At 39.6% G+C, this 25,392-nt stretch overlaps 1 protein-coding gene across 1 annotated transcript in view; it reads right to left on the reverse strand.

Annotated features, from left to right (window-relative positions):
• The window catches only part of GUCY1A2 (guanylate cyclase 1 soluble subunit alpha 2), a 152,239-nt gene that overhangs the window by 120,604 nt on the left and 6,243 nt on the right, over positions 1-25,392 (reverse strand). The window contains exons 2-4 of the mRNA XM_059838644.1: positions 17,141-17,202; positions 16,528-16,649; positions 4,388-5,106 (exon numbers count right to left, since the gene is read on the reverse strand). Coding sequence (XP_059694627.1) covers positions 4,388-5,106; positions 16,528-16,649; positions 17,141-17,202 — 903 coding nt within the window. The remainder of the gene's footprint in view (positions 1-4,387; positions 5,107-16,527; positions 16,650-17,140; positions 17,203-25,392) is intronic.

Below are 25,392 nucleotides of genomic sequence, written 5' to 3' on the forward strand. Positions count from 1 at the left end.
AGTGAAGAACCTTCTCCCAACATCCAGCCTAAACCTCCCCTGACAGAGTTTCAAGCTATTCATAAATCTGAATTATATGTGGCATTTGGAATTTCTGCCAATATAAAAATGTCATTTTTATCAAACCCAGTGTTTCATATTTTAAACGTTGTATTATAATTTGTAAGGAAAACTTTTTTCCTTAATAAAATTATTTTACGTGTAAAATTACTAAAAATAAATTAACTCACCTATACAAATAAAAGTAATTTTTTGCTAGAAGACATTTTGCTGAACTACATTCCATCAGAAAAAAAGTCTGGACACCTCCAGGAATGCAGTTTAAGGTGCCAGCTTTATTCTTAGATAATTTCTAAAGCACCCAGAGTCCTAAGTCAAAGGCCAGTGAGTATCCTTAAAAAACTGATTTATTTCAAATGTGGAAAAGGGCTGTTAGTCTGAGCTGAAGAGCAGCAACACAAGGAAAATACAGATGCACAGCATATGGCAGGGAACCTCAAACCCAGTTTCAGAAATGTGGGCCCACGGACTGGTGGGCACCAAAAGTGCTGGCAGGGCTCATCCTGCCAATCCATGGACCAGGAGTCTGGATGGAGGTCTCAGGGACAGCAGGTCCCTGCGAGGGCAGCTCCATCTCCTCTCAGTCTGCCCAGCACTGATGGCTCACGAGGGGCACGTGAGGAGAACGTGCCAGAAGAGTGAAAGCAGGAGAGTCATTCCTCGTGTTCCCATTCAGCTAAAAATTGAAGCAGCTCCAGGCACCTCAGTGTACTGTCAAGGAGACGAGTATTTATATCATGTCACAGATGGCCTTGTTCATCACTACAGTCTGAGAATGACTGCACTCAGGATGTACCTGTTGGGAGCTTCCAGCCCCTGTCTGGTCAGGAAATGGTGGGGGACACCAACCTGTCCTGCATGCACAACTCACTGCTGGGGGGGTTATCAGCTCCCTCCCATGCCAGCACCTTTACCTCAGTGGATGGGCTTGACATGGATTTCAGAACACTCCATCACACGAGTTCAGACTCAGCTCTCCTAATTTAATTTCTTATCCTACAAGTGACTCCACTAACATTCACTAAACTTCTGTGCAGTACAGTTGGGTTAACCACGTGTGAAGCTGTAAGAAATCTATCCCAAATGGTTAATCGTGGCAATAAATTTATTTTTTACTGTTGCAATAAATAATTGCTCCCATAGAGAAGTGTAGAATGAGTTTCCTTAGAGAGGTTAAACAGCAAACATTGTCCTTGATATTTTGGGACAATATCCAAAATTTGGAAAATTTAGCTGGATGCTAGTGAAGGTCTCTGGTTAAACACACACACCACACAAAACCAAAAACTTGAGTGAAATGTGAAAAACAACAGAATGTTTATATGAGAAGTAGAGCAACGGGGCCCTTCAACATCTGGGTAGTACCATACCATAGGAAAAAATCCAATAACAAGTATTTAGCTGCATGGGAAAACAGGAAACATGGTGTTGGAAATCATTTTTAAAGCTAGGTGTCCATGTTCTTCAAGTGGAGGGTCCTTTTTTTTCTGTTTGGTGCCTAGAACAATGGGATCCTGTAAATGCTCCAAGGAACAGCTGGTGACATACCAAATTACCAAAATTCTGCTGAGATATTAATGCATGAGGCTGTGCTTCTGCAGAGGTGCACATACAGGTCTGCAGGAAGTGCTGCCCATCACCTAGAGCTCAAAGGCCTTATACTAGAAATTTAGGATAGTATTATTTATTTCAAGAACTCAAATACCAGTAAATTGAAACACACAAATGAGCCTTTAAAACAACTGGACAAGCACTAAACACCCTGAAAGCCGGGACAGGTGGTTTGGGTTTTTTTTTATTTTGCTTCTAGGTGTTTACTTAGGGAAAGATCATGATTTGTGACTTACTTTCATCTGAACATAGAGCTGGTATCAGGACTAAATTAAAACTGTTTTCTTATTCTTTCTCACTGTCTGAAAAAAATATATGATTTATGCATTGAAATGAAAATAAACATATTTTGAAGAGAGGCTGGAACGGCACCTGTTCATTGCAAAGCCCTTGAATTTTTGGTTTTTAATGCAATAAGACATCTGAACAGGTTCAACACTGCAGCAGAGTTGTGTGGGTCACATGCCTACAGCTGCCATTGAAGGTAACCAAGTCTGAAAAGTGTCAGTTATTGCAGAATCAGATTTTTTTTTTTTTAAGATAAATAGCTCTAAGTGGGGTGTGATTCCACTATGAACTGAATAGAGGTGTGTGGCAGAGAAATAGAGAAATGTCTAAGTCATTACTGGCAACTTTTAAGCAGGGTCATGCTTATAGCTATCGATCTACCTGCCTAATATTCAACTTCCAAACAAGTGCTGGCAAACTGAAAAGAATTCCAAAATGAGTGACATGAACTATGGGAAAATAATACAGCATGCAGTTCCCAAGGCCCAGTCTACTTTTTTTATCCATAAAGGACTTTTATGGATAATGACATGACATAAACTGTATTGCTGCGTCCCTCCTCTCAAAATCTCAAGTCAACCACAGCCTATGAATCTGTATAACTTTTTTTTTTTAAAAAAGCAAATATTTAGCAAAATGCATCACATGCTGAGCTTTTTTTAACTATTCACAAGCAAAAAATTTTTGAAAGTGCTTATCCAATGGGTGAGACAGAAGAAAATACCTCTTCAGATAAACTGATGTTCTCAAATTAATTCCCATGCCTTCAGCACAACAGCTGCCCTGAACCTCACCATCACCCTTTTGCCTCTCATTCACACCTCACTCTTCAAGATACAATTTCTCTTCCAACTGCTGGCAGCAAATGATGTCCTTTGCTGCCATCCCCTTCCACCTGCTTCTCTGGTGTTAGTGCTGCCTAATCTAAAATCCTGCTTCCAACAAGCCCCACTCCTGCCACTTCTCCTAAGAGCAAGCCACAAGCATATGTAACCTGTCCAGGTAAGAGAGTATGTTGTGTGTTCAACTTAAATAGGGAAAAAGGCTTTGAAAGCCTCCTTCCCCCACCTTAACCTTCTTCCTCTTCAGAGTGATTTACAGCAGATTCATGAAGAGCAGAAGACAGTCAAAGGGCTGTGACTGTCTCCTGGGAGAGGGGAAGGTTTCTGGGATAGCTGCATTCTGCCTGAAGTGTCACGAAACCAGACTCTTTCAAAGGAGAAACAAGTGTGTCATAAGGTAGCTCAGAGCCAACACCTCCACTCCTTTCACACCTCGTTTCCTTCTTGTAATTAAAGGCTAGGGTGACACTGAGGACAGATTCTGAAAAATAAACTCCCTTTTGGTTTTAAGAAGGTTGAATTACATCAACTAATACAAAGTGAAAAGCAACAGTTTGTTTCTCCTGGGGGAACTTGTTATTTCCAGAGGAAAATGCACCACACATATGGTTTTCAGTGCCAAAGTATAGTGCCAAAGAGGAGCTGGAAATACTGCTGCTGTAAGAAGTAACTGTATTTTGAGTTATCATAGAATCATAGAACCATAGAATGGTTTGGGTTGGAAGGGACCTTAAAATCATCCAGTTCCACTTAGGGCAGCAGGATTTCCAAGGCACCCACACACAGACTTTCAAGCCTTTAAGCAAGTTTTAATGAAGTACAAGTACTTTGGTGCATAAAACCCAGAATCCTACTTCACGCCAAAAAAACTTCCCTGTAATTCAAGGATAGGCATTGAGACAAATTCCATCCAACCATTGGAGAACTCCACACTGAAGACATGTTCTCAGTCTACTCAGCTGACTGCACTGAACTCAACACAGGGCTCATTGGCTAAGGTAGCTCTCTCCTAAAGCATGGAGGAAGATGCAGTGTAGGAGGACTGGAACACAATAAAACTGGCTTCAGTGATACTCAGTACCACTTACAGCTCTGGTTTTCTTGAGGGCAGTATGAGAGGTAAGAAGAAACCTATAGGCAAGCAGCATTCCAAAACAGGAAAATAAGATACAGTAAGGTAGCAATGAGAAATTGGCAGTGAGAAACTTTCAGAATAAATACTTCAAGCTAGGCCCTAGTAAATGGCTTAAAAACTATTCTTATCATAATACAGCTGGAGTGAAATTAAGGACAAGATACAGGCATTTTGTAAAATTCCTCACCCTTTTATTCACACTGTATTATTCAACCCCACTGGGCAGAATTTTCTGAATGGAAATGTCATGATTTGCTACAACTTCACAGACAAAGCTTATAAATAATCTAGGAAGATATTCACTTGGCTGGGGAATATCACTTAGCCCCTGTTTGCAAGGCATGACTGGGCTTTCCAGGGTACACAGGACTTGAGCTGCTTTTCTCTGAGCAAAAAATCCTCTCCCACCACACACATATAAGCACATCCACTTCCAAATTAATATTCTTACCTTATCTTTACTTTCAGAATCAGAATCCTCAAGTTTGGTCCGAATGACAAAGGGTGTAGATAACCTCAGGAGAACTCGTTCAAATGTGGCACTGATTTTAGGAGAGACTATGTCAAAGCATTCTTGGAATTTCAGCGTTTTATGAGTGTCACATCTGAGCTGCTTCCTAAGACCTTCTCCAAGCTGGAGAACCAGCATGTTTGGATCAAACATCAGGTGAAAGGGAAAAGCTCTGCAGAAGGTGCTGATACTAATCCTCAGGTCTAAGGGGGACTGGGAAGTTCCTGGTGGAAGTGCTTTTGGGGTATTTGCATTTTCATGTTCTTTGATAAGGAAAGTCAAACAACTGCAGTTACCTGGGTTTGTCCCCTCTGAACACAACTTATCATTTGTCACCTGTTCTACTTCTACTTCCAAGCGGTAAATCTTCTTTGCTGCTGCTTTTATCATTCCTGTCATTGCAAATCCCACAATCTGATGTGGGTGAAAATAATGAAGCATGAGATTGCCTTCAGGGAGTTCTTTGCATAGGAAAGAAGGAGATTCCAGGGTGGCCTGTCTTCCAAATGAAGTTCTAATATGCTCCAGCAAAGCATCAAAGCCGTTGAAGAAGTCTTGAAGGGTCCCACCTACAGCTCGAAGAACTCTTTCATTCTCGTCAAAGCAGATATTGAAGAATTCCTCCCCAAACTTTTCTTGCATTTCCTCAAACTTCAGACCTATAGGACAATGAGACACTGATATCAACAACATAGCATTGCTACTGTGTCACATTTTCCCTTTTTGCCTCAATTTGCCCAGGATTTTTCCAAAACAGTGAGAGCAGCTTTTTCACTAGATACCTATCCATAGATTTCTGTGGTGGTTGGGAGTAACCCTAGAAGCCATTGTTTTCAAGTCCTCATTGTTTCAGCTTGCTGCCCCAGCCAGTAATTAGTGGGCCTGTTCCCTTTTCCTCACTGTTACAAAATTAACCAGGTGTTTGTATTGTTTTAAGATGTAACAGAATAGAAGGAAGTATATATCAGCTGTCTGTGAATTACAAATATCCAGAGTTTTCAAAGGAAATTAATCTGGGAATTAACAACATAGTTTCTTCACTACCTTGAAATCATACACAATTACCTGTCAGTCAACTAGTGAAGCACCTTAAAATTTCTCTTGAATTTGAACAGATATGAAGGGCAGATACTTCGTTCCTGAGAGCGTAAAAGGCCCTTTATTTTAATGTGGATTCAGCATGCTTTATAACACTGGTAATATCCCAGTGGATCACTGAACTTCTCACTGCTTCTAGGCTTTCAGTTTGGGAAGAACAGAGTGGTTAGTGACTTTTATACCTGTGGTATAACAGGGAACAGAAGTCAGGTTGTTTACAGACAATAACCTTTTATAATCTCAAGGCAGTTTCTGAACTGCCTATGAACAAAGGCAGAGTTGACACAATCAATATTCACAAGGGATTTCAGTGTTTCCCAGCTTTACAGTCTGCAATGATGTATGATTAATAGCAATTTTAAATGCATGAAATTACTTATATAAATATGACAACATAAGAACATGACAAAGCATATTTTGTAAAAGAAGTAATAGCTATAATTTGGGAAAGTTCATTCAAATGCCATTACTCATAAAGAAATTTGGTCACTAAATTAGGTTATTACAAAAATATTCCCAGGATCTTTTATGACCACAGATGGTCAGCTCTGCAGCTACGCCAAAAGTAAGTACCTCTGGTACACAATGCCCCCTAATATCCTGACTCAGAAGACTGTGTGCCAACTCCTGACTCATTACCATTATGCCTGCATAACACGGTATTGTAATATCTTACCAAAAAATACTCACTACCATCCAAAAAGAATTAAATTCCAACCCATACCAATAATGTCATAACTGGATATTAATAGCAAATAGCTAAGAATTCATCATATTCATATGTATACACAAATAGATATTCATACTTTTAAATCTCATTGTTCTGTACAGTGAAGTGTGAGCAACTTGAGAAGTCTGTGTGTAAAAGTGAGCAGTCTAGCAGGGGCACCCAAGGCTGTAAGACTGCAGAGGGGAGCAGAACAGCATCAGAAACCCTTGGGCTATTGATACAAATGGCCAAATACATCCCACAAAGCCACCCAGAAGACAGCACAGGTGAACTGCCTTTCAAATGTATTATACAAATACAGTGGAGCAGCTGCCCTGGCGCCACTGACTGCAAATGAGCTTTGCAGAACTGATCACTCCTGGTCTCTGCTGCTACATATGCAAGCCTCACCTCATTATCACTGCTGGGAACTCTGTCTCAGTATTTGGCCTGAGGTTTTGCTGATTGTCTTAGATTGTCTTGTTGTCCATCCTGGAGAACTGGCCGTTCAGTCTGGATGCAACATACTGACTCCAAGCAACACGAATTATACCTGGCTCGAGGATGTCCCACTACTTTTAAAAACATTTGAGCTTTGAATTGAGTTACACACAGTACCAGCAGAAAATCAGATCAGCTCTAATAGAAAAATGGATATGACCAAACTCAACCAAACTGCTGGTCTATGTTAGTCATGAAATTTCTCGACAAGAACCGACACTATGATATACTAAGGAAATTAAACTAAGTCAAACAACCTTCAGAACCAAAAATTATAATGTTCCTGTCAACGAAGTTTCTTCCTTAGCCTTATTAACAAGACAATAATTTTTGCATGAAGCATGATGTTTATCTTTGAATTAAAAATATTTATTTAATAAATTCCTTGTTACACAAACACACACAGACTATTTTTTTCTGTATTTCTCTGCAAAGCTATTGGCTTCAGTGATGTCTTTGTGTAAAGTTGCAGAAAATATTCAATATGTATTTTTACTGAATTATTCCTGCCTCTCCTATTGAAACAAATGATGAACAGATGCTCACCTAGTGCTAATTCTGTATATACTTCAGTATAACCTTTTCACTTGCTACCATATAAATGATCTTAATATTTTGCATATCTTCTGTGGATTTTCTCCCTTCCCATATTTCTGCACATAGCTGTTGTGGTTTAAGCCCAACTGGCAAGTAAACACCACACAGCCACTTGCTCAGGCCCCACCCCAGTGGAATGGGGAGGAGAATCAGAAGTAAAATTGTAGGTTGAGATAAGAACAGTTTAATAATTGAAACAAAAGTTAAAAAATTATTATTATTAATATTACTACTACTACTACTACTACTACTACTACTACTACTACTAATAATAATAATAATAATAATAATAATAATAATAATAATAATAAATGAAAGCCCACACAGTAACACGAGTGATGCCCAATGCAATTGCTCACCACCCGTGCCAGTCCCTGTCCTCGTTCAGGTCACTCCCCCAGTTTATAAACTGGCCATGACATTCTAATGGTGTGAAATGTCCTTTTGGCCACTTTGGGTCTCAGCTGTGCTCCCTCCCAGCTTTCTTGTGCCCTTCCTCATTGGCAGAGCATGAGACACAAAAAACGTCCTTGGCTTAGGATAAACACTACTTAGCAACAACCAAAACATGAGTAAGTTATCAACATTATTCTCATACTGAATCCAAAACACAGCAAAGTACCAGCTACTGAGGAGAAATGAACTCTATCCCAGATAAATCCAGGACAATACCAGACTGGGAGATAGTTTTATTACAAGTTGAAAAACCTTCATGCTAAAAAAAAGAATCCCAGAACTCATTGTCTCTATAGTGCATACTTTATTTCATTTAGAGATTTCCACGGGCTAGTTGTTATCTTTAAATATTACATTCAGTATGATTTCCAATTTCAACATATATGGTATTTCCTGGTTTTTTTGTTTTATGCTGAGAAAATAAAAACAAATTTAAAATAATCTTCTTATAACCTTCAGATTATGCATCTACATAACAAGTCCAATCTTTTCAAACTCATCTCACATTCAATTGTTGAACAATTGTTTTTCTGTATGATTTTGCAGTGGAATAATTCAAATTGAATATGGCATTGAAAATGTGAGTCAACTTCTCTTCATCAAAACTGACAATTTGCTATTCCATTCTGAAAAGCCAGCATCTCCATTCTTTCTTTTTCACTGTGGACCTCTAAGCAAAATTTTCATTCAGCTTCCCAGGAAAAAAGAAATGTGTTTGATATCTGCATGAGGGCCCAGCACTTCCAAATGCAGAGGCCACTGAACATCCATATCACCTCATGTATGACCCCAACACGGCTTCCTAATGAGCACTGGCTTGCAATTAATACAGAGGAAAAAGTCATCCCTGGTTTCACCAAGGCACTCCACAAAGTGCTGGTAATACAGAATAAACCAAAAATCAGCCCAACACTCTCTGCTGCTCCCCAGCTGAAGTAACTCACTATTTTGAGCTTCTACTGTTTACAAACCTTCTACTAATATAGTGAATCAAGTCCTAAAAATGCATTAGTTTCAATTTGTTTTCCTCCTGGAGAGGGATCTACTGTGTTCCCACTACTTAAATCGACATCAGGAGGACAAATCATGTCTTAACTTTAATGTTTTTTCCTTACTAGTTTCTTTTTGCTGCTTTTCCTTACAATGTCACTTTTATTCTAGTCCATATTGGAGAGAAATTAAATATGCACATTGGAAATTGAGGCAAAGCAACCACAGAACGAAAATACTGCTAAAGACCTCCAATAAAAAGCACTTTTGGATCTGTGAAAAATTATTATCCTTTGAAAATGTGTCTCAAAGACATTAAGAGAAGGGATCCTATATTTGCTATCCAGATCCAAAATTACCAAAGTCTTTAAGCACAGGTTCAAAGTACAAATTAAGCATTTAACTGAACTGGAGCAGAAATAGATTACTTCATCCTGTAATAACATGCTAGCAAAAGGTTTTCACTTTCTTTTCAGCAGTTAATGTAAACTGAAAACACACTACAAAATGTCAAGGAATTAATACAATATTTTTAAGTCTTTTGTACATTATGAAGTGGAGAAATTAGGTAAGAATCTGTTCCCATAAGGAAAATTGCAAATCACAGGCTCTTGAGGAGCAATCAGAAGATAAAAAATCTGATGCAATAAAAAAATATGATGTGATGTGATGTGATGTGATAAAAAAATCAACGGAATTCATTAACTGGTACAGCATGCAGAAACAGGTACAAGCCATCCAGTTTTTCTAAAAGTAAATAATGAGGACAATGGCTGCAGAGTGGCCAGCATCTGACTCATTTGGCATTGAAAGAAACCATTTTTTTTCTGAGATACCATTCAGAATCTGTAAATATCAAACCTTAAGTGGCTGGAACAATTAAATATGCAATTCCAGACCTCATACTGTGAACAGAAGCAGAATTTGCCACCTTCAGTTATAGCAAGTGTCTCTTAAATGGTTTTGGATGATCAAATTTTTGGCATCAGTTACATCTTTTCCTTAAACAGACCTGTGGACAGAAAGACAGGTGGCAATTCAGAATTCCAAAGAATTATTTCAGATGGTAGGGAAAGCAACATTTAGTCTCTGGATAAAAAAGGTTTTCTTGTGTAGAAAATAATGCTGAAGGTACAGTAGATGAATCATTTGGCTTGTAATTGAGCCTAGTACCAGTACCTAATTACTGTATAAATGACTTAGATTTTACTTCATTATGACTGTGAATTTATATCATCCTGGGAATCCAGATAGCATTTTTATATTACCTTTTTGGTGGTTTTAATATAAATACAGTCACATCATTTTATGCCTTTACATATGGTTGTGACACAACTGAAAAATCTAGACAACACTTCCCTTACAGTGACATGCAGGGCCTGCATATCTTTCAAGATTTCACAGAATATAAATGAGAACTACTGTTAAAAAAAGAACTCCTGACACTTGTTCACCTGTAATATTTCTTTTATCCACTTTTAATGAGGTGTTTTCTTTCCTTGTCCTTTGACCAGTGATAGAAACACCATTGTAATTACTGCCTCTTGGGGAGGAGCTGATGGACAGTTTTAACATAAATATAAAAGATTCTGCTCAAAACTGTTGACACAGGAAGCTCTCATGAGATATTAAGAACAGGCAGTGCAAGGGGTTTTTGCCCCCATATAATGCTCTCAGTAGCAGCCAATTCTGCAAGAAAAGCCAAGCCATGTGAAGCAAGACTACCACGATTTTCTGTCCCCCACCACCACCTGGGGGGCTCACTTGTTGTAATTGCACAGGGCTCATTACATAAAAACTGCAGTCATTAGATTGGTAGTTCCTAAAAATTAGGCAGACCAGGTTTGTTTCATGCTAACTCTAGAGATTAAACGGTAATAAGGATTTTTTTCATTAGCTTTTTTTTCATTAAAATAAATATATGTGTCTTTGAATCAATATAGGGAGCAGAACTGCACTTCCTGGAACGAATAAAATTGCAATGAAATCTAAAACCTCTTCCCATGAAATGCAAAATTATCTTTCATAACTCCTCACATATATAAAGGGCTCAACTCATCTGACTAAATATAGAAATCTAATGCTCCTTGAGTCTTCACAAGGCATCCAAGACATCTACAAAAGAACCAACAGATAGTTACTGTATCTGCCAAGATGAGGGACCTAAGGGAGACCTACACATTTCTGAAGGTTTGACAGAGGCCACAAGATACCTCACAGCACCTCAGATAATGACAAACACCTACATTTAGTCAATGAATCATGGCCAGAAAATGTTCTTTATAAATAGACTTCCACAAGATGCTATTGTACATCATAATTCCAAACCACTCATTATCTGCTGGAAGCTCATCTGCTTTCTAACAATAAATAGCTCTGATTTCAGAAGAGTGGGACGTCTAAGGCCATTTGGTATAAACATTTGCCCTTTTCTTCTTGAGATGTACTCATCTCAGTTTTGAAATCACATGAATTATGTGCTTTTTGTTTAGATTACTTTTGTGTTGCCAGTGCACTGGAACATCTGCTAAATAACAGGAGCCCTGTGAGTATAGCTTAGACCCCCCAGGATAAAGTATTATTAGAATCCATTAGTATTGCCAACCCTCTGGGCCGTGTAACATTTCCTTTTATGCCATTTGTAAACCAACAACTTTAATTATAAATCGGGCTGTGTATCCTAAATGAGTTGCATCCTAATGACTAGCCACAGTTCTTAGTGCAAAGGGAAGTGATAAAAATTTATATACTTTCAATATCTAAGCATTTACAGTTCTCAGATACCTCCCAAGCAGTCAGTCTACCAAACCTTTGTTTACCTTTTCCAAACATTACGCTTGGTCTAAGGTGGCAAGTAGGTAGGCTAAGATCTGTCCTGGCACCTTCTTTTCAAGTATTTCCTGCCTTTTCAAATATAGTATTTCTCAGCAATTATTTAATGGTTACCAGAATGATCCCAAATATATTCCTCTTTAACAACAGAGGATCATAGAAGCATAGAATATTATGAGTTGGAAGGGACCTACAAGGGTCATCAAAATCAAACTCCTGGCCCTGCAGAAGACATCCCGAAGAATCACACCATATAACCTGAGAACACTGTTCAAGCACTTCTTGAATTCTGTCAGGTTTGGTGCTGTGACCACTTCCCACGTGCTCAGCAGTGAAGCAATAAAAATTGAACAGCCTTCACCTCAGTGAAGCTCTCAGCCACCCTCTGGGTGATTAACCTTTTCCTAATATTCAGACTAAACTTGCCCTGACACAGCTTCATGCCATTGCCTCATGTAAGAGCTAAGATTTCCTTAGTTTCATAAAGGAAACACAGATCTTTAACTCTGACAAATGTACAGAGAACAAATGACTTTTATAGAATTATGCCCTTTGTACTAAATGAAGGATCAGCCCTGCAAGATATATTTAGGCATGAAGTGATTTGCCCTATATAAAGCAGCCTGCAGCTCATGTTCTCTTTGGTAGTGACAAGCAAATGTCACCCAGAGCAAGAACTCCCTAAAACCTTACACTAACAATGGATTCCACCTCCTCCTTGGTGACTTGGGGAAGCTGAATCCAGAAACACGATTTATCTCCCTGACAGGACAGGGCTCTGGGCCAGGATTCCATACAACTTATCACCAGGGTATTAGGGAATCCCTAGGGAATTGTCACTGCACCATATCATCCTCCAAACAGAAGATGCCCAGATAGATAGACAGATAAGCAAATTCTTCACACCACTCTCTGAAGCAAAATCAAAAGAAAGAGCATTATTATCCCACAAGTTACAAATGCCTAAGAGGAAAAATTCTTGCAATACATTTGAGTCCACGTGTAGAGCTGACTTAGCCACTGATATGTGCTGTGCATTTTTTAAGGAAAATGAGGTAATTCTAGTAATATTTTAGGAGCCGAATTTTTGTGAAACAAAAAATAATTCTGTTGTATAAATTATTTGCTTGAATTAAAAAAATTGAGAAAAATATTTTTCTGTACCTTAAGCAGTAGAAATTCACATAGGTAAAATTACTTCTCCAGGCCTTTCTGCTGAAACCATGATCTGATACAAGTGTATTTGTAACTTCAGACTGTGTGCCCAAGTGTAATTTATAAAGTGTCTCTAACATTGTGCTGCAATAGATGCAATTTAGATACTGCAATTTAAAATACACAAATGGGCTTTCAAAGCCAACAGTTCTTCCATGTTGTTAGAGACTGTGTATGAACAGCTACTGCTGCTTTGCAGATTTTGCACAACATCTCTTTTTATAAGCCTTTACAAATTCAGGTTACTTTTCATTAGTTTTACTACCAAAGTGAGGACAGATTACACAGTTCCTCAGCAAGATGCAAAGAGGCTCCAAAGGAAATACCAATGCCATTTGAAAGACAGGTAACTGCCTTAGGGAAGCTCCCTTTCTTTTTTTTTTTCCCTGTGAAGGACTAAAGAGTGAAAAATAGTTCACATTCACAAAGGCTACACTAATTGTTTTCAGTGTCTGAAAAGAGTGTTTGGAGGAGGTGAGGTGAAGGCTGTACAATTTTTATCTGACTTGTGCATTTGGGATGTGAGAAATATCATGTGCTATATTGAAAGTACTGAGTGGGGTTCAAAAAGGAAAATCGGGCATTCCTCTACTGCTTTGTAAAACTCAGTAGCACAGACCTTCTTTGAACATCTGCCAAAGAAATAAACAGGAGATAGGTCATGAAGGCTTTATGTCCCAGAATAAATTCCTTACAATAGCAGTTTCAAAACAACAAAAAAAGTTTTCATCCGTAATTTCCTGTTGCCAAAGTTTTAATTTGCAAGTGCATGAAGGTCTTCTGCTTTATTCTGGAAGCATTTAAGTAAAAATGCACACTCTAATCTTACATGAAATCAAATTATTCTAAATCATGAGGACAAAAGCAGTCCCAAACGAGATTTGCTGTCATTGTTTAAAATGCTGAATGTACGAAGGGTATGAAAATGTCTTTACTTCAAGAAGGTTGAAATCTGAATAGCACTGACATATGGCTTAAAGGATTAAAAAAATCCTGTTATCTCCATTATACAGATGGGAAATTGAGGCACAGAACGAATAAAAACTTGCCCAAGGTCAAATAAGCAATCTCTTTAGATACAATTTTTTCTCAAACATACCTCAGTATAAGTTTATAGTCACCTAAGAAAGAAATGTGGTAGTAATCCACATAACATACTTCATCATGGACATCTTCCTCTTATCATTATTTCTAAAATAGGCTCAAACCAACACTGTCAATCTCCTCTGAACACAGTTTAGTGGTGTACTTGGCAGTGCTGCATTAACAATTGGACTCGATGATCTTAAAGATATTTTTCAACCTAAAGGATTCTGTTTCTACATGCTTATGAGGGACACTGTAAAAGTATGCATGCACCAATTAATGAAAGTAGAGCCTGTCATTAAGCTGTCTGGACTATCTTTGAAAGGATGGAAAGTTAAATTAAATACTCCAGCCTCAGCAGCTGTCATTGTAAAGGAAAACAGTGGGATTGATCTGGTACCACACACTGTTTACAGCACGTGAATGCAAGGGACGTGGGTTCCTTTAATTACAGTGGTTTAAAGCAGGGAGACTTCTACTGATGTCTAGACTTGTAGCAGAGCAACTCAGCAAGGAGACAAGGAGAATCAGGTCCTTACAGTGCAGGAAGATGGTGACACACTTTAGTGCTGACTTGACAGGAGGAAAGTTGCAGCATTCATACATGATCAATCACATGCACCGAGCTGAGTGAACAGCTTGCAGTCAGCACTTCCCCGAGAGCAGTGTAAGCACCAGGACCACAGTGTGAAGCATCTGCTCACAGTCTTCCAAGCTTACCAGTGATCTCAGCATTTGCACTCTTCTGATGAATAAGGAATGCCAAATTACTTTTTTAGAGGTGGTTAGGAGATTGGAAGAGGTGAATCATGGTGGCAGTATCTAAGGTCAGAGAGCAGGAAGATGCTCCTAAGCATCTCTAAGGAAACATTTTCTTCCAGCCCTAGACAGCAAGTGTCTCTTACTGCTCATATAAATGAACTAAGAGCCAAATTGGGTTTAACCAAGTTTCTCTAGCCTTCATCACACTCAGCTTCATGCTTGCCTGATGTCTCAGCAATGCCAGTTGCTCCAGGTACACACCCCAGTGGTTACATCCCTCTTTCACAGAGGCCACTCTTACCAGTCCTTATTCAACAAGAAAAATAACTGTGAATGTGAGAATTAATTACACAGCCTCCATTAATTTTTTCCATGTTGTGATAGGAACTACAATTAAAATAAAGAAGCTGGGTTTACTGCTCATTCCCTTATGTTCTTATCCCAGATAGGGAGAAGGATTGCTTTTAAATTATCTGTCTTTTGCTCATACTGAGATGGTTTTTTTTTTGCTAAGAACTCTTTCTTTAAGAGATGAACTTGTCCAAGAAAAAGTCTCTGCAACCTAATTTTCAACAAAGCCCACTTAAATAGTTCCCCAAGATAGTAATGCTTAGATGTTATCCCTATATTTTGGTCCCAGTCTGCCCCTAATAAATCTGCATTTTGAGGAGAGAGGAGGTTGCACATTACTCACCCATGCTGAGGTACTAGGACTAACATACTGCTTTAAAAAGTACTAGGAAGGGGAAAAATTATTCATAACTGTTTCGTGTAACTCATACTTTGTGTCATGGTGAAACAAGTACTAACTGTCTAGTCTGGCTTTTTATAATACTAATATGCACCTGATAACATGAAAAGTCTCTGCTTTGTATGAGTCCTGCCTTATCACTCATTGCATTTGTTTTAGAGAGCTAGCATGCAAATATTTTAGAATTAATTAAAAAAAAAGGTAACTAACACTAACTAAGATAGAATTTGATTTGTTCTAAATTCTCTCTATGACCACACATGCAAAATACAAAATGCCACCTCTTTCTAGCAGCAGTTAAAGGCACACAGAACATCCCTGACAGCACCTAGCATTTTACAGAATAAGGCACTGGATATCAAAAAAAAAAAACAAAAACATTTTGAATGTCAGTGAAACACAGTCATCTCTAAACTAGACCATGTTTGCTGTTTCACAGAGCACACCAAGTCTGCTCAACAGTTTGCAGTAAGAAAGATAGATACACAATGCATATCCTCCAAAAGTATTTTAAGTCAGCAGGATACAATGGTAAAGACCATAACATGAGCAGACTAACACCTCACCATATTCCTCTGACATGGAAAGTTAAAACTTATCTTCAATTGCCATACACAGCCAGATTTCAGTGTTGTGCCTCTTGCTGAAGAAAATCTAAGTTTCCAGAATGTTTCATGTCTCAGGTACACCCTGCAGCTGCTTCTCAGGCCCTCTATCCACCAGGCCCACAGATGATAAAAGTGTCTGTGGTTCTGCAGAACCCCCATAAAAACACTCGAGATAATTCCAAGGCCTGCACAGAAGCAAGTCCACTTGCCAAAGCCTTTGAAACTTCTCAAATCACTGGGTATTGCACAATACACATTCACTGCCTCCACTGACAATCAGGTCTGGATTGTCTTAAAAGCTCAACATGTATGTAGAAAAGGAGACAAATGTAGTAACAGTGCACTGGTACGCTGCTGCCTATACTCTAAATTTCTATGGTTGGAGCAAAAATTTCTGGTTTCATTGTTGGCATTAGGATGGTCAGTAAACCTTCCTTGCAACTAAAGGAAACAAATTCCCTGAAAAAACACATACCAAGCACATTAGCCGTACACTGGAGAATTCCTGAGACATCTTCAGTTTCTTCATTGCCAGAGCAGTCTGTGTAGGAGCATCTGTTTGATATATTGTGAAAATTCTTCTCTGCATCTCTGTAACTACAGAAAAAAAAAAAAAAAGTTATAACAATTCCTTATACAAATGCAAAGTCAACAAATGTCTTTCAGAATTGTGGCAAAGGATTAAGGATTAATTGCCCCATGATGGGCAATTTCAAAATTCAGCTGCACAGAGTGCTGAGCCATCTTGTCTAGGCCATGCTTCTGTCAAGAAAAGTTGGACCTAATGAGCTTTGAGGTCCCTTTCCAACGTGATATTCTATGACTGAAAAGGATTTGCTATTCTCTTTCTATAAGAAACATTTCAGTTCATTAAGCAGTTGCTGTCTGATGGGATTGTACAGAAGCAGGACTGAACAGCAGTTTACCATTTACATCCAGGTTATGTATTGCTATTCCAAAGCATCTCTAAGAATTTGAGAGAAAAAGTTAAAAATTAAATGAAACAGCTTATCGTGGAAGGCTGTGAATCTGAAAGCACAGAGCAGAGCATTATCATGCACCTCTCCCCAGCTCACATTAACACTTACCCAATAACTTGATGCTCAAAATACTGCAGTGTCTTTTGAAGAGTCTGCCGAATGGTCTGAGGCTGTGGAAGAATAATTTTAAAAATGGTGAGATTAGGGAATTGGAGCACAGTTAGTTCAATTAACAGATCTATTCACACACTATTTTTCTTCAGTTTTACTCCTCTTTATCTTCTACCTGCCATATGCCTACTGCAACAACAGATATTAAATATTGTTATTTGTTCCTTGTATCTTACTTCACCATTTAAATAGGAAGAATTTTACAACATGGCATAATTAATACTCCTCATAAGGCTAGTTGCACATAACAAAGGAGCCACTTCACTCTCAAAAACAGCTCTCAAAAACTATCACCCACCAACTATCTCAGTAATTTAAAATAATTAATTTGAAATAGTCTGCAAGAAAATGCCATTATTTTGTGATGAAAGTATCACCAGGAAAAGGCATTGAATTTTTAAACTCTATATGCTCCCTAGAGCATTTTCTAATAAAGAATATTAAAAAGACGAAATTTATTTCAGCTTATTTTCCTGACAAGCTTTAACTCTTCTATCATCCTTCAGATTACCAGGAAAGTCAAATTCATCAGAAGAAAATCATGACATGCCTCAAGCACTTCTATGCTATTTAACATTAATAGATGTTCAACAAACTATGTATGTGCATAATTGTCTTTATTTGCACTAGTACCACTACTACAGTGTTAGCCAAAATATTTATGTATATAAATGTTTATTTTTTTACTATTACTGCTACTGAGGCTACTATTATTTTGAATGAATTCATGACAGAACTTTGGGCAAATAAAGGACAAGTGATATCCATGTAATTTTCTCTCTTGAATTTTCCAAGTCATTTATGACAAAATGTTATTCCTCAAAAATTACTAGCTTGTATCAAATCCGAGGTTCTTCCCCTGTCCATTTTGACCTCGTGCCAGAATTCAGACAGAGATACACAAATCAGAGTTATTAGTTTTTCTTCTGTATCAAAAGTGCACATGGACATTTTGATCAGACTCACAACAACACATACTGAAATTTTAGAGATGTTTGGTCTTTTCCTGCCTTTTAGAATAGACATCTAATTGTTTTAGAAAGTAATAGTCAAAATGCCCCTTAATTAGAGGAATCTCGTTCTAAAACCACAATCACCTTTGAAAATCTCAAATTTTGCTTACTGAGCTACAGATTCAGCAGTTGAAGAGCTGAGCTTCCCACTTTGCTCAAACTCTTACTCATGAGCTTGCCCTGATGACAGCAGGAAGAAAAAACTGTGTACCAGGCTACACTAGGTTTGTACGACTGCAAAAAAATTTTTTTCCAATACAAAACTGTAAGAAAGCATTTACACTTTTGTATTAAAAAATTAAATTAATTAAATTGTAAAAATTAAAATTTAAATGTATACACTCAAAAAGAGCATAAGAGGGCTTATAGGAAAGATGGGGACGAGCTTTTTAGCAGAACCTGTTGCAGTAGGACAAGGGCAGTGTTTTAAAACTAGAAGAGGACAGAATTAGACTAGATATGAGAAAGAAGATTTTTATAGCAATGGTGGTGAAACACTGGAACAGATTGTCCAGTGAAGTTGTAGGTGACCAATTCCTGGAAACATTCAAGGTCAAGTTGGATGGCGTTGAAGATGCCCCTGCTCATTCTAGGGAGGCTGGACAAAGGACCTTTAAAGGTCCCTTCCAACCCAAACTATTCTGTGATCCCATTAACAAAAAAAAAGCTCAACATAGATGCAAACCTCGGAAAAGGCTTTTCTTGGTAACTCACTATCAGGTAATCACTGTGGGAGCTAAGTCACCTGTGCCAAAAGGCTTCAAAAATTGCATGTTCTCTTGTAAAACACAATGGAAGCACCATATGAGTGAAACCATCACAAATCAAAAAACCATCTCCTTCTCAGTGGTACAGCACATGTTGAAGTCTTTAGGCCTAATGGGCTGCAGATATATTTAATGGCATGTTCTCACTGAGATCCAGAAGCTTTCCTGTGCTCAGGAGGCAGAAAAATCCACTCTTGACATATAGAAGAGATGTATTTTCTCACAGCAGCAACAAAGCAAAGCAGAACAGCTTTAAGCAAAGGAGTGAGAGCTGCCATTTCCCATCTCCATACAGCATTTCCCTCAGCCCCACTCCCTATGTACAGAATATCAGTATTCCACCAGCAACTCTTCTGACGTGAAATAGGGAATAATAGAAATGCTTGATTGCTAAATTAAATCTCCATTCTGGTCGTCCCAAAGTGCTTCTACAGCAAGAATATGGAATGCAGCAATGCTTGGTATCACAGCAGAGAGGAAGAAAAACAGCTTCTTGTCTTCTCAAGAAGTTTTGCAGCTCAGAACACTTGAGCAATCGTCCACAAATTGTCTTTGTCCTTCTCATGCCTGGAACACATACTGCACTCCTTAACCAGGGAAAAATCATTTTGACTACCTCAAGATTTGACAATACAAGTAGTCCTGAACTTATTTCAATGGTAAACATCCCTTCTCCTGCAGTGCTGAATGGAAAAAAAAAAAAAAAAATCCCATGTTAACTTTCTCCCCTGAAAGCTAAATCAGTTTCCTAGCTGTTGTCAGACAATTCTAAACAACCCCCTGAACTCACACCACTTTTCACTGGCAACTCCTATCAAATCTTAGAAATTAAGTACCAACAAAACTAGGATTTACTATTAAAACACGGGTCATAAACAGAGCTCAGTGTAATGCGCTCAGGGCCAGAATGAAAACTGATCCAAGGAGTCACAAAGTCTTTCTTCATCTCAGACAAGAATTATTATGGCATGTTGCTGTGCATTGTTAGAGAGACACTATGCTCACCTTCTCAGTTTGCTGTATTTCATCACTGGTGAATGTCATTTTGCTACAAATGCAATTCTGTAACCAGGGCCATGTCTAAATAAAACACTGAGAAGAGATATGACACCTGTTTGCAGCTGCCTACAAGGGCACTTTGGTGCTGCTTCTTCCACTACTGACAATGCATTGCCCATGAGACAGAGAATGAGCAGGAGAACATTTCCACCAATTTTCTTTTTTTTTTTTTAATCCAGTAACAAGACTGGATGGAGGCAAAATAGCGAAACCTTCTCTTAGCAGCATGCACGCATGACCTCTCCCAGAAGCAGAGTTCTACCACTCAAGGAGGTAAAAGACAGCCTTTAACCATACACCTCCCCTACTGTAATGCCATTTAGGTGCTCAGGGCCACTTATTTACTGAAGAGATTGTAAAGTTTCATGGCTACTTAAAATTATAGGATTTAATGTAAATATAAGCCAGGGACTATTACCTAAGCAATTAAATGTCAACAATTCCTTTTGATTATGATGATTGACTAATATTTGTATGCATCACAAGAGGAGTAGTCACATCTGTTCACGTGCCTGAGGACAAATCAAAGTAAAACAAATTCTTGTTATTCCTAACTGTAAATTAATCCAAGGATTGCCAAACCAGATCACATCCATCATATGGAATGATGACATGTAAGGTATAAGGGAACACTGGAGATACTCAGACTGATCTCTTGCATGGCAGAGAATAGAGGACTTCCCTAAAATAACTCTGAATTCAGACATCATAGCCAACCCTAATGTATCAGAATAATTTGTAAAAAATTACTGAATCAATGGGTCATACAGGTTTGAAAGAACCTCTGGAGGTCTCCTAGACCCACATCCTCCTCAAAGTAATTTGAGTTAAAACTGGTTGCTCGAGTCATTCTTCAGACAAGTTTTGAGTTTCTCCAAGGATGACAATCTCAAAACCTCTCCGGGAAATCTGTGCCAGCATCTGAACACCCTCATGACATCTCATTTCCTTCCATAATTCTGATTTTAAAACACCCATCTTTCAGCTTTTTTGCCTCTCATCCCTCTTCTACTCTGTATCCCCAAGGAAAGCCTGACTCAATCTTCCCAACACACCCTGCTCAGTTTAGCTGTAGACTGCATCTTTCTGCTCACCCTTTTCTTCAGAGAATGAACCCCCTTCCCCAACAAGCATCATTTGGAGGCGCCTTCACAAGGTTGTGCAGCCAGTTAGAGCTGACCTCAGCTCACTTTGTCAGATTCTTGCTCAGCAGTCCTTGCTCCTCCAGAGCATACCCCATGTCCCTGGAGATCACAGCCTGGCTAACACTCCATCACAGCTACAGACTGCCTACCAGATGTGCCTGCACCAGCCAGAGCCTTCCCCCCTTGGCCAGCAGGACTGAGCAGAGCCCAGCTGGGCACTGCAGCCTTCAGCCCTGCACTCCGAGCCGTGCAGCCACTCCCGACTCCTCAAGGTTCCCCCTGGCTGCGTCACAGGTGCCCCCATGAATGAGCAGCAGTGGTCACAGTCCAGGAGACAAACAAGCTTTGGCAGCCTCTTTGCAAGGCTCGTGTGTGAGCTCTTGGCAAGCAGCAAACCTCCTGTGACAGCACAGCAGGCTGGAACACCAAGGGCTTCTGTCTCCTCAGGAGAGAGCTTCTGATCCCTACCACACTCTCCTCTTCTGGAACCTTCTAGGGGTTGAGGCTCTGCTGCCCCATCTGAAGGGAGGGAGGTCATCTCTCCCACCTCTTCACAGGGCACTTTACCTCCTCTGTACCTGATGAATCACAGGTGGAACAGGGCCCTTGGTTATGCTGTCAGCACTAACCAACCTCCAGCCTTCGGCATCTTGAAAGTTTCCACCCTCAACTCTCAAAGCTTATCTCTATTTTTCTCTCCTTCTTTTTGACATGGAGTTCAGGTTCTTGGCTCTGCAGGGCCTCTGGAAAGATCTGTCCGTCATCCCTCACTATCTACGGCAGCTGTTCCCCCTGGCCCCTCACTGCTCTCTGAGCAGAGTGCCTGGCCTTTGGCACCACCAGGCAGCAATCCCGGCGGTGGCAGCCCTGCCACGACCGCCACTGTCACTCTGCCAGCCACCCCTGCTTACAAGATGCACTCCTAGAGAAATGTGCCCTTCCTGCTAGCTCTCATCCTGCTCTCCAGTAGTGCAAAACTGGTTCAAGTCCTGAAGATAGAGGAGTAATAGTTCCTCAAAAACTCCTGTAATGACTAACCGGAGAAAATCTTTATGAAGACATTTGTCTAAATGAACTTGAAATATTCCTGGTTTTTAAACTCAGACAACTTCTTTTGGAAAAGGATTCTAGTTTAAACTGTGGGGCTTTTTTCTTTTTCTCAGTTCAGTTTTCTCTTCTTGCAGCTTCACTGCCTCAGTTTTCAAGGCAAAGGGGAAAGAACTTCCACTTTAACTGCATCCCTTCTTACTTCATCCCTTCTTACAAATGTCTTTCCTAAGGCAATCTAACATAAACTTTCCAATCTTCTCAGAGTACAGAGATTTTAGCTTATTCTCTAGCTATTTTCTGTTGCCTCTGAAATGTCTTTCATTTGATTGCTACACCTTTGGAAATAAACTGCAGGGCTCATCTGCCCAACTGCAGGCACCCACAGTGATTCATTTAATCCTCTGGTTGGCATCTAATACGTGCCTGAGGACTTAGTCTTTATAAATACCCATTTCTTTCTTTTGTCTAGAAGAGACATTGATTGATTGCTACAGACTTCGACATCTTAAAATGTTTAGGTAAGGACAGACAAACCCCACACTGAGGTGACAGAACTGCACACAGTATCCCAGATGACTCAGTCTAAATTTACATAAATGCAGTTTCAAATTCTCCATGCCATTCCTTGTGCATCCTAAGATACCCAGATGGAATTAGGGAAGAAAGGGCTGTATAGAACACTGCCAAGAGAGCAGCCAGGTACACAGACACTTCCTCCTTAACCCTAACAAAGTTTCAAATATTTTTTCCTCAGAAAAGCTAAGTGGCTCCTAGCTGAGCTTCAGAAGGGCTTCAGCAGTCATGCTGTTAAAAACCTGAGTGCTTAAAATTTTAAACATGGAAAGCAAAGCATTGAAGAGCATAACAGGCTCTGCTAGAAACCACTTTGCTTCTATCAGAATTCCTTCAAGTATGTCCATTGGGTCAGGGGGCTCTCCCACAGTGTTGTGCCCTGGGGAGTTGCAAAGTCCTTCCCAGAGGAATCTGCACCCCTGCCTGCAGGAGAGCCTGTGGACCTCAGCCAAATCAGCACTGTGACACTGAAAGTTTTAAATGCTTCAAATTTCAAGTGTTCAATCACCAACTCAGCAGATGTGTATGACTTTAATCGCCAGATTCACTGCTGGCGATCATTCATTAATGAAAAACATTTCCTTTTTCACATTTCAAAATCAATTTTAGTCAAGCCTTAGTGCTTAGGTGACTGCAGATCTCTAAGCACACACGAGCAGGTGTGCATCTGGCCCATCCGAAAGAAGATAAATGGCAAAACAGTCATTTTCAGTTTGGGTACTTTTAATATTTACCCCATGATCATGTAAGCAGTGAAACACTGTTCCCTCCCTACCCCTCTGGTCAGCAAAATATTGAATTAAAGAAGTTGTAAACAAAGAATCAAGACTCCAGTTGAAGACAAACATTTATCAACACTCCCAAGTGCCAGGAGTGGAGAGATAAGCATTGAAATTGCTGTGGCTAGGAAAAAGCAGAACTGAAAAAGAAAAGGAAGGCTCCTTTGGCATGCAGCAATGTTTTGATGATGCAGAAAGGAAGAAAACTCCCTAGCAGGTCCTGCACAGCCAGCACTCTCCCTGTCCCATTCCCAATAGCTGAAGAATGGAATGATAGGGAACAGACAGAAATCAGAGACACAACATTAGCAATCATCTGAAATTTTAAAAAAGAAATAATCTTTAGGGGTTTAATAGGGCTTTTGATAATGTAATCAGGAAAAAAATATAGGTCTGCTCTCTAGATTCTCAACATTTTATGGTGCACCTATTTTTATGAAGACCAGCTTCCCAATTCCATATGAAAGCACCCCCTGCTTGCAGACCTCCATGACTAGCAGCAGATTCGGTATCAAGAGAGGAAGATGCATAATCCCCAGGAGTGGACTGTCTGGGGATCCAGGGCAGGGTGACTGACAGCTGGAGGCAAAACAAGCTGCTGCAACAGCTCACGATGATCCAGACGGGACCGTGCAGCGCCCGAGCTCAGCACAACTGGCAGGCAAACCTGAGACCATTCTCCTCCTCAGTTCATACAAACTGGGGTCCTCTTCACAGAGAAATGCTGGTGCACATCAGAGAATTGCCTTAATTTAGTAAACAGCATTGAGATTATGAATTTTGCCCAATACTATTTCATGGCAACAATGCAAACACTGTGAAGAAATAAAGCAGAGCTAAATAATGACTAGAATATGTAAGTTCTGCATCCCCAGCTGCCTTTCAGCTAGAAGAATCACAGACATTACAGATGGAAATTGCCTATTAGATCATCTAGCCTAACTCCCTGACAGCGAAGGATAAATATCTCAGGGTGCTATCCCCTATAACACCAGCTGCAATCACTTTGTTAATCTCTGAATTTCAGCCTGGTCTGAAATGGACAGAAAAACTGTTCTGTGCTGCAGAGAGTATGTGTTCAGTAAGATTATAACAGATGATCTATTGCTAATGCTACCTGTTCATCTTTTAATGCAACTGATATCTACTACATAAAATCATCAGTGCTACTCCAGCAGACTGATAGGAAATTAAAAGCTTTATAGGCCGGTCCTTTTCAAGGATTTTTTTTTTGCTGAGATAGAAGAAGAACCAATTCCCCCAGTGTAACTGGACCTAATTTCACATGCAGTTCTGCATAGGTATTTATCCCTCTGAAACCTATGGACAAACCACAGATGTTTTTAATCTTCATTCTGAAACTTAGTTTGAGAGTTGGCAAACCGACACATAGAAAAAGAATCTGGATACAGGACGGAATAACTTCTTTTACTCAAAGCACTTCATAGCAGCCTTTAACGTTAGCACAAGACATAGAAGGCAAGAGAAGGCTTTCCTCTGAATTAACATGATGCATTTTATCAGAGTACAACCAACTGCTGTGAGGTGGTAACTGGCTCTGCTCAAACAGTTTCAAATGAAGGACGTTCACGCTCGTTTTGATGCAGCCATGAGGGCTCACTGCTTTTGCAGGGGCATTTGTTATTGATCACGACATTCTCGTCTCCCTTACGTCTTTCTCTGTTTGCACCTGCACGCTCTGGCCAGGGGAGAGGCAGAGAAGTGCAAAGCAATTTAGATCAATTTTGTGGGATCACCACTAGTGCTGCCACGCTCTGCTCTGTCAGCCAGCGGGTCCGAGCT

The sequence above is a fragment of the Haemorhous mexicanus genome, chromosome 2, assembly GCF_027477595.1.
Source record: "Haemorhous mexicanus isolate bHaeMex1 chromosome 2, bHaeMex1.pri, whole genome shotgun sequence".
NCBI lineage: Eukaryota > Metazoa > Chordata > Aves > Passeriformes > Fringillidae > Haemorhous > Haemorhous mexicanus.